Source organism: Salmo salar, chromosome 12 (assembly GCF_965601325.2).
Source record: "Salmo salar chromosome 12, fSalSal1, whole genome shotgun sequence".
NCBI lineage: Eukaryota > Metazoa > Chordata > Actinopteri > Salmoniformes > Salmonidae > Salmo > Salmo salar.
In genome coordinates this window covers 7,425,386-7,435,000 of record NC_138302.1, presented here as the reverse complement: position 1 = coordinate 7,435,000, position 9,615 = coordinate 7,425,386, and the positions used below count along the sequence as shown (strand labels likewise).

Genomic DNA, 9,615 nt, shown 5'->3' with positions numbered 1-9,615 from the left:
GAATGGTTAAGGTGAGTCATTTACTCTGAATGGTTAAGGTGAGTCATTAACTCTGAATGGTTAAGGTGAGTCATTAACTCTGAATGGTTAAGGTGAGGGTTAATGTTTGGGATAGGCTTAAAACAAAAATATCAAAAACACTTCCTGTCGCTGGTGTGGAACATGGCATCCCACAACACCCTGGTAAAACTGAAACGGTACTTGAAGGTAACAGCATCGCTGTAACCCCTAGCAGCCGGTTTCCACGTCATCTCCTGACGTCCACAGACATGGATGGATGTCAAATACTGACCTGGCTGTACACACACACACACACACACACACACACACACACACACACACACACACACACACACACACACACACACACACACACACACACACACACACACACACACACACAGAGAGACTCTCTCTCTCACACACACACAGACACACACACACACAGACACACACAGACTTTCACACACACACTCATACAGACTCCCACACACACACAGACACACTCATACACAGACTCTCTCTCACTACACACACACACACACACACACACACACACACACACACACACACACACACACACACACACACACACACACACACACACACACACACACACACACATATACACCAATCACTCACACACACTCATACACAGACTCTCACAACACACTCACATACACCAAACACACACACAGACACACTCATACACAGACTCTCTCTCACACACACACACACACACACACACACACACACACATATACACCAATCACTCACACTCACACACACTCATACACAGACTCTCACACACTCACATACACCAAACACTCACACACAACACACACACACAGACGTAGGCACAGAAACAGACACACACGCTGTCACGGGTGGACCATTCATCTAGACAGCTGGTGTCAGATCACTGTAAAACGGTTTGAATATAACTAGAGGGGAGTTTTAATTCATACCACAGCGAGGGAGGGTGTGTGTGTGTGTGTGTGTGAGTGTGTGTGTTGAAGGGAAGCACAGTAAGCAGGTCATTGACTGAGTAGGGGATTATCGATGTTATGGGACTGTATACACACAACACCCCCCTCCCTGTAGACACACACACACTGATACACACACGCACACATACTCACACACACACTGACAGACAGGTGGTCGATCCACTCATTACCATAAACAACAACAGCATTAACATAGACGCACACACCACCTCACCACTCTCAAATATATTTCTCGTACAGCCTATAATGCCACTGCACAAAACGCTCTCCATTCCAACCAGCACTTAAACTGAATCCATATTGCAGATTTGTCCAACTCATTTCCATAACCTGATCCTGTGTGTGTGGATGCCTACAGCAGTAGTATTATTACTGGACTGAATACAGAGCAGCATATCAATCTGAACAACTAGAACAACAGCATCATATTATAGACAGGTGAGACCCTGCTAGTCCAGATTAGCCTACAGACTGAACTCAGCCCAGAGGAGAGGAAGAAGCAGCAGCAGGCTTTAATCTTACCTTCTATATACTACACATCTATAACCTTACCTTGGCCATTCTACATACTACACATCTATAACCTTACCTTGGCCATTCTACATACTACACATCTATAACCTCACCTTGGCCATTCTATATACTACACATCTATAACCTCACCTTGGCCATTCTATATACTACACATCTATAACCTTACCTTGGCCATTCTACATACTACACATCTAATACCTTACCTTGGCCATTCTACATACTACACATCTATAACCTTGGCCATTCTATATACTACACATCTATAACCTTGGCCATTCGATATACTAGTAACCTAGCAGGTAGCCTAGCGATTAGGAGCGTTGGGTCAGTAACCGAAAGGTCGCTGGTATGAATCCCTGCGCAGACTAAATAATAAATCTGTCAATGTGTCCTTGAGCAAGGTACTTAACCATAATTGCTCCTGTAAGTCTCTCTGGATAAGAGCATCTGCTAAATGACTCAAATCTAAATCTACTACACATCTTTAATCTTACTTAGGCTGCTAATATTATAGATTGACTGGTGTCTAGAGGCTGACATACAGGCTACCAACACTGACCCACAGCAGACAGTCTGCAGGATGATATACAGGCTACCAACACCGACCCACAGCAGACAGTCTGCAGGTTGATATACAGGCTACCAACACCGACCCACAGCAGACAGTCTGCAGGTTGATATACAGGCTACCAACACCGACCCACAGCAGACAGTCTGCAGGTTGATATACAGGCTACCAACACCGACCCACAGCAGACAGTCTGCAGGTTGATATACAGGCTACCAACACCGACCCACAGCAGACAGAGAATTCTTGTAATTCAGTATCTTATGGCAATTCAACACGTGGATGTAAATCAACTATAACACTATCAGAAATAGAGTCATGTCCAAACAGATTCAGATTCATACTCATATTCAGATTCAGATTCATATTCAGATGCTTACTCATATTCAGATTCATACTCATATTCAGATTCATACTCAGATTCATACTCAGATTCATACTCAGATTCAGATTTATATTCAGATTCATATTCAGAAAACTTCAATGTCCTCAAAGAGACAATTCATCTTGCAGCAGTCATAAAGCATATACCATCTAAAAATGTACAATAAATAGCAGAGGATATTTACAAGGCAATAGACAGGGGAAGTGCTGATTCATATAACATTTGTTAAGTTGCAGAAATGCATTCGGAATAAAAGAGTGTTTGGCCCTATTTGTTTTAACCTTAGGTAGTCTGTACCTGCGTCCAGAGGGAAGGAGCTGGATCAGACATAGCAACACATATAGCATTATTAAGGATGGAATCATGTCTACAAATACAGGAGGAGTGAACCGCGACCATGATAGACAACATCACGGACACCAGACCAGGAGAGGGAGAAGAAGAGATGAGAAGAACTGTCATAAACAGCTCTTACCTTGTGCATTCAACATGTGTATCCAGCCGCTGAGGAGGAGCAGGAAGAGAAAACCCCAGCTCCAGCTGAAGCTCCACAGACCCAGCTTCATCCCTCTCTCTGTTGGGCCGCGGGTCACCCTGGGCGGCATCATGATCCATGTCGCCGCGGGCGGAACAGCTCCCACGGCGGCGCGACCGTTGCGCGTAATTCCATTACAATGGAGAGGCTTCATATTTGAGAGGTGATCCACGGGGACTCCACGGCTGGGTTTGGTCGGGTTAATGGAAGTAATCTCCGGTTGCGCTTTGATGTTGTTGGAGCCTCCTCCGGTGCGCTGAGCGCGAGGGAAACGGAGAGGAGGAGAAGGGAGAGAAATGTGAGATGAAGGGCTTCCACCTGCTCCACAGTGCGTCTCCTTCACCGGCTTCTCCCTGGAGGACTGGCCGGCTAACAGGCGCTCTGGGGTGGGTGTCTCCTCCCCGTGGGTCGCTGAATCAGAGTCCCTCCCACCGTCACCGGTGACAATTCCCTCGCGTCCCGTGGTGCCCGGGCTGATCAACAACTCAACCAGTGACACGAACAGCTCCTTCCCGGTCCTGGCAGCTTGGCCTCTCGGTTTGCCTTTAATAAAGTCCTCACCCTCGCCTCTCCGGGGCTCGGAAGGTTTCTGTCTCCTGTGATATCTCATGTTCATTACCAGTGATGCTGCAGGAGCAGAATTAATACATCTGAGAGAGTGGGATTTGGATTGATCCGATTATATCAGCAAGTCGGGCTACGGCCCCGGTAAATCCCTGCTTGTTGTGATGTCTTCAGCGGGGATTTGTCTAGCAGATCATGTGGGTGTTTAGACAGAATTAATGGGGGGCAATAAAGCGCATAAATGATCCATTCGGGCTTTCTTATTGTGTGATTTAGAAAAAATCTATTTGTAAACCATTTGCTATCGATCCAGGCGAATTCACCAGTTAGTCTGGGTGCAGGGCTCCCGAACCGAGTCCAGGTTTGTTATGAAGTAACACTGTGGGCTTCAGAAAACCTCTAGTTAAATATTCAGGTTAACTATGAATTAACCATTCAGCGGGGTAAAATGTAGCCAGAGAGGATAAATGCAGCGGTAACTCTCCACCTCTCTCTCCCTCCTTCCCTCCCTCTCTTTCCGGTCCGCTGGGGCTTGCCGCTTGTCTCGGGTTACAACGCAGGCAGGAACCAGCCAACAGGTTAACAACAAGAAACACACCTTCCGTTAGTTACCTTCAATCCCGAATGTCTCCAACAAAACCAGGTGAAACGGAGCAGTTCAGCTGTGAGAAGGCTAGTCAGTCCGTATTAAACAACCAAAACCCACACAGCGGTTAGCTTAGCACAGGGACAACACACTGCGACACAGTTTCAGCTGTGAACCTCCTTTTTTACATCTTTAACAAGTCGACAAGGCAGCTGGAAATGTTCCGATAAAACGCCACAGTGTCTTCGCTTCTTCCTAAAACAACCTTACAATATAAATCGGTTATTTTTTCAGGGGTTTTTTTATCCAGAAAAGTTACTTTGAACAACAAGCAGCGAAGCGACGGTTGGAGAGCGGGCGCGAGTCGCGGTGATGAATGTTCTGCGTCTCGAGCGGCGCGGAGAGCGCGAACCGAACACCTGCCTCCGTCCGCTAGACGGGAACCGGACCACGGGCTTTTCAACTGAAATACCTAAACAGGGGGAAAAAAGATTTTTAGACCATAAAAAATAGACTTTCTCGAATGGTAAGAGTCCGTTTTTTTTCCCCCGGGACAGATCCTCCGGCAGTCTGAACCCAAGTCTGCTCTCAGGCTGAAAACAGAGACTAAACTAAAAGTTCCATTCACAAGCCGTCTGCCCCGCCCAGATCAACTGTGATTGGATGAGGCTCCTGTTTAACAGCGAGTCCCTTATTCTGATTGGGCGCAGTTGCAGGCGGGAGGTGGGACTTAAGGGGCTTTCAGAAGTCAGCACAACGCGGTGAACGGCGCCCCCAAACCGAGAAAACGGGAAAACGATCTGGAAATTAAATGAATAAATGACAAAGCAAAGCATTTTTGCCAAGAAATTATATATTATTAGGTACAGGGAAAAACTCCTCCTCAGGCGTAATAGGCAATATCTTTTGACAGAAACCCTTACCTGATTCCATCCAGCTACTCATAAAGCCGTATCACATCGCTGAAGGGAGATCTCGGTACCACGTTGGCCGTTAAACGGAGCATTAATATTAAAGCTGTACTACGGGGTGACCTTACCTTTAATTGGCTCTATAAATCCACCTAAAGTTGACCACCTCCTCAACAAACACTAATCTAGGCAATCTTCTCGCCACACACACACCTGGAGTGGCCAAACGACGGCTCTCCTCCACTCCCTTCCTCTATTCTTCCTCTCTCTTCTCTTCTCCTCTAATCTGTCTCTCCTCCTCTAACCTGTCTCTCCCTCCTCTAACCTGTCTCTCCCTCCTCTAACCTGTCTCTCCCTCCTCTAACCTGTCTTTCTCTCCTCTAACCTGTCTTTCTCTCCTCTAACCTGTCTTTCTCGCTTCTAACCTGTCTTTCTCTCCTCTAACCTGTCTTTCTCTCCTCTAACCTGTCTTTCTCGCCTCTAACCTGTCTTTCTCTCCTCTAACCTGTCTTTCTCTCCACTAACCTGTCTTTCTCTCCTCTAACCTGTCTCTCCTCTAACCTGTCTCTCTCTCTTCTAACCTGTCTCTCCTCTCCTCTAATGTGTCTCTCCTCTCCTCTAACCTGTCTCTCCTCTAACCTGTCTCTCTCTCCTCTAACCTGTCTCTCCTCTAACCTCTCTCCTCTCCACTAACCTGTCTCTCCCTCCTCTAACCTGTCTCTCCTCTCCTCTAACCTGTCTCCTCTCCTCTAACCTGTCTCTCTTCTCCTCTAACCTGTCTCTCTCTCCTCTAACCTGTCTCTCCTCTAACCTCTCTCCTCTCCTCTAACCTGTCTCTCCCTCCTCTAACCTGTCTCTCCCTCCTCTAACCTGTCTCTCCTCTCCTCTAACCTGTCTCTCCTCTCCTCTAACCTGTCTCCTCTCCTCTAACCTGTCTCTCTTCTCCTCTAACCTGTCTCTCCCTCCTCTAACCTGTCTCTCCTCTCCTCTAACGTGTCTCTCCTCTCCTCTAACCTGTCTCTCCTCTAACCTGTCTCTCTCTCCTCTAACCTGTCTCTCCTCTCCTCTAACCTCTCTCCTCTCCTCTAACCTGTCTCTCCCTCCTCTAACCTGTCTCTCCCTCCTCTAACCTGTCTCTCCTCTCCTCTAACCTGTCTCCTCTCCTCTAATCTGTCTCTCTTCTCCTCTAACCTGTCTCTCCCTCCTCTAACCTGTCTCTCCTCTAACCTGTCTCTCTTCTCCTCTCACCTGTCTCTTCCTCCTCTAACCTGTCTCTCTCTCCTCTAACCTGTCTCTCTCTCCTCTAACCTGTCTCTCTCTCCTCTAACCTGTCTCTCTCTCCTCTAACCTGTCTCTCCTCTCCTCTATCCTGTCTCTCCTCTCCTCTAACCTGTCTTTCTCTCCTCTAACCTGTCTCTCCCTCCTCTAACCTGTCTCTCTCTCCTCTAACCTGTCTCTCCTCTCCTCTAACCTGTCTCTCCTCTAACCTGTCTCTCTCTCTTCTAACCTGTCTCTCCTCTCCTCTAACGTGTCTCTCCTCTCCTCTAACCTGTCTCTCCTCTAACCTGTCTCTCTCTCCTCTAACCTGTCTCTCCTCTCCTCTAACCTCTCTCCTCTCCTCTAACCTGTCTCTCCCTCCTCTAACCTGTCTCTCCTCCTCTAACCTGTCTCTCTCTCCTCTAACCTGTCTCTCCTCTAACCTGTCTCCTCTCCTCTAACCTGTCTCTCCCTCCTCTAACCTGTCTCTCCCTCCTCTAACCTGTCTCTCCTCTCCTCTAAACTGTCTCTCCTCTCCTCTAACCTGTCTCTCCTCTCCTCTAAACTGTCTTTCTCTCCTCTAACCTGTCTCTCCCTCCTCTAACCTGTCTCTCTCTCCTCTAACCTGTCTCCTCTCCTCTAACCTGTTTCCTCTCCTCTAACCTGTCTCTCCTCTCCTCTAACGTGTCTCTCCTCTCCTCTAACTTGTCTCTCCTCTCCTCTAACCTCTCTCCTCTCCTTCAACCTGTCTCTCCCTCCTCTAACCTGTCTCTCCTCCTCTAACCTGTCTCTCTCTCCTCTAACCTGTCTCTTCCTCCTCTAACCTGTCTCTCTCTTCTCCAGCCTGTCTCGCTCTCCTCTAACCTGTCTCTCTCTCCTCTAACCTGTCTCTCCTCTTCTAACCTGTCTCTCGCTCCTCTAACCTGTCTCTCCTCTCCTCTAACCTGTCTCTCCTCTCCTCTAACCTGTCTCTTCTCTAACCTGTTTCTCCCCCTCCCTCCTCCCTCCCTCTCTTCTCTCCTCTTCCTCTCCAACCTCTCTCCCTCCTCTAATCGTCTCTCCCCCTCCCTCCTCCCTCTCTCCTCTCCTCTTCCTCTCTATCTCTCCAGTCTTTTACAACATGGATATTCACTAATGATATATGAGTTGTTTTAAGTGGAACTTTAAAGTATTTATCTGGGGGGCTGGAAATGGTCTTCAACACCAAGGTCTACACACACACACACACACACACACACACACACACACACACACACACACACACACACACACACACACACACACACACACACACACACACACACACACACACACACACACAAACGCTCTTCAAGACAAGGCTTTCCAATAAGTCGATGGTGCTCTGACTGTATTAGTATATTAGTGTAGTTTTAATGTACCTCTTATTCTGTCTGAGAGTATTTGGGATCTTTTAATTGAATCCTAATGTTTCTGTAAGGGCTGACTGATTAATATAGGACTGTATGGGCTAATTCAAAGTTCACTATTCATTTCTTTATTTCTCTCTCATCTCTCTCACATCTCTCTCTCTCTCTCTCTCTCTCGTCTCTCACTCTCATCTCTCACTCTCATCTCTCACTCTCTTAATTTCAATTTAATACAATTTCAATTCAATTTCTGTATGAGTGTGGGGAGTGTGTGTGTATGTCTGTTTGTGTGTGTGTCTGTGTGTGTGTGTGTGTGTTTTAATTCCAGACCAAATTCGCCTGCCAATTATCCCTGTATCCAATACAATTATCTCCCCATACAACAGCGCCTCAGTTAATATACAGCTCACACACCTATCTTGACCTCTGTCCAGTTTCAGAGTGGTGTGTCAGCAGCAGTCTCCTGTGTGATGATGAATGGAGCTGATACAAACAGACTGGCCCCTGTCTCTACACACACACACACACACACACACACACACACACACACACACACACACACACACACACACACACACACACACACACACACACACACACACACACACCACACATCCAGGTGACGTCAGTGAGACAGAGGAGACACACCATTACATAACCTTAAAGTTCCTACATACTTAAACTTACTAGATCCACCACCTATGGTATTGGATTTACTATGGTATTGGATTTACTATGGTATTGGTATTACTAAGGTATTGGTATTTCTACACCTATGGTATTGGTATTACTATGGTATTGGATTTACTATGGTATTGGTATTACTATGGTATTGGTATTACTATGGTATTGGTATTACTATGGTATTAGTATTACTATGGTATTGGTATTACTATTGTATTGGTATTACTATGGTATTGGTATTACTATTGTATTGGTATTACTATGGTATTAGTATTACAATGGTATTGGTATTACTATTGTATTGGTATTACTATGGTATTAGTATTACTATGGTATTGGTATTACTATGGTATTGGTATTACTATTGTATTGGTATTACTATGGTATTAGTATTACAATGGTATTGGTATTACTATTGTATTGGTATTACTATGGTATTAGTATTACTATGGTATTGGTATTACTACACCTATGGTATTGGTATTACTATGGTATTGTTGTTACTACATCTATGGTATTAGTATTACTATGGTATTGGTATTACTATGGTATTGGTATTTCTACACCTATGGTATTGGTATTACTATGGTATTGGTATTACTATTGTATTGGTATTACTATGGTATTGGTATTACTATGGTATTGGTATTTCTACACCTATGGTATTGGTATTACTATGGTATTGGTATTGCTATGGTATTGGTATTACTATTGTATTGGTATTACTACACCTATGGTATTGGTATTACTATGGTATTGGTATTACTACACCTATGGTATTGGTATTACTATGGTATTGGTATTACTACACCTATGGTATTGGTATTACTATGGTATTGGTATTACTATGGTATTGTTGTTACTACATCTATGGTATTAGTATTACTATGGTATTGGTATTACTATGGTATTGGTATTACTATGGTATTGGTATTACTACACCTATGGTATTGGTATTACTATGGTATTGGTATTACTACACCTATTGCATTAGTATTACTATGGTATTGGTATTACTATGGTATTGGTATTACTATAGTATTGGTATTACTACACCTATTTTATTAGTATTACTATGGTATTGGTATTAATACACCTATGGTATTGGTATTGCTACACCTATGGTATTGGTATTGCTACACCTATGGTATTGGTATTACTACACCTATGGTATTGGTATTACTACACTTATG

General features: G+C 45.0%; 1 protein-coding gene across 1 annotated transcript in view; it reads right to left on the bottom strand.

Moving 5' to 3' along the window:
- The window catches only part of LOC145850448 (protein sidekick-1), a 340,167-nt gene extending 335,397 nt beyond the window's left edge, over window positions 1–4,770 (bottom strand). Inside the window, exon 1 of the mRNA XM_082958398.1 lies at window positions 2,973–4,770. Within this exon, the coding sequence (XP_082814524.1) occupies window positions 2,973–3,648 (676 nt within the window). The 5' untranslated portion in view covers window positions 3,649–4,770. The remainder of the gene's footprint in view (window positions 1–2,972) is intronic.
- Between the last annotated feature and the right edge of the window lie 4,845 nt (window positions 4,771–9,615).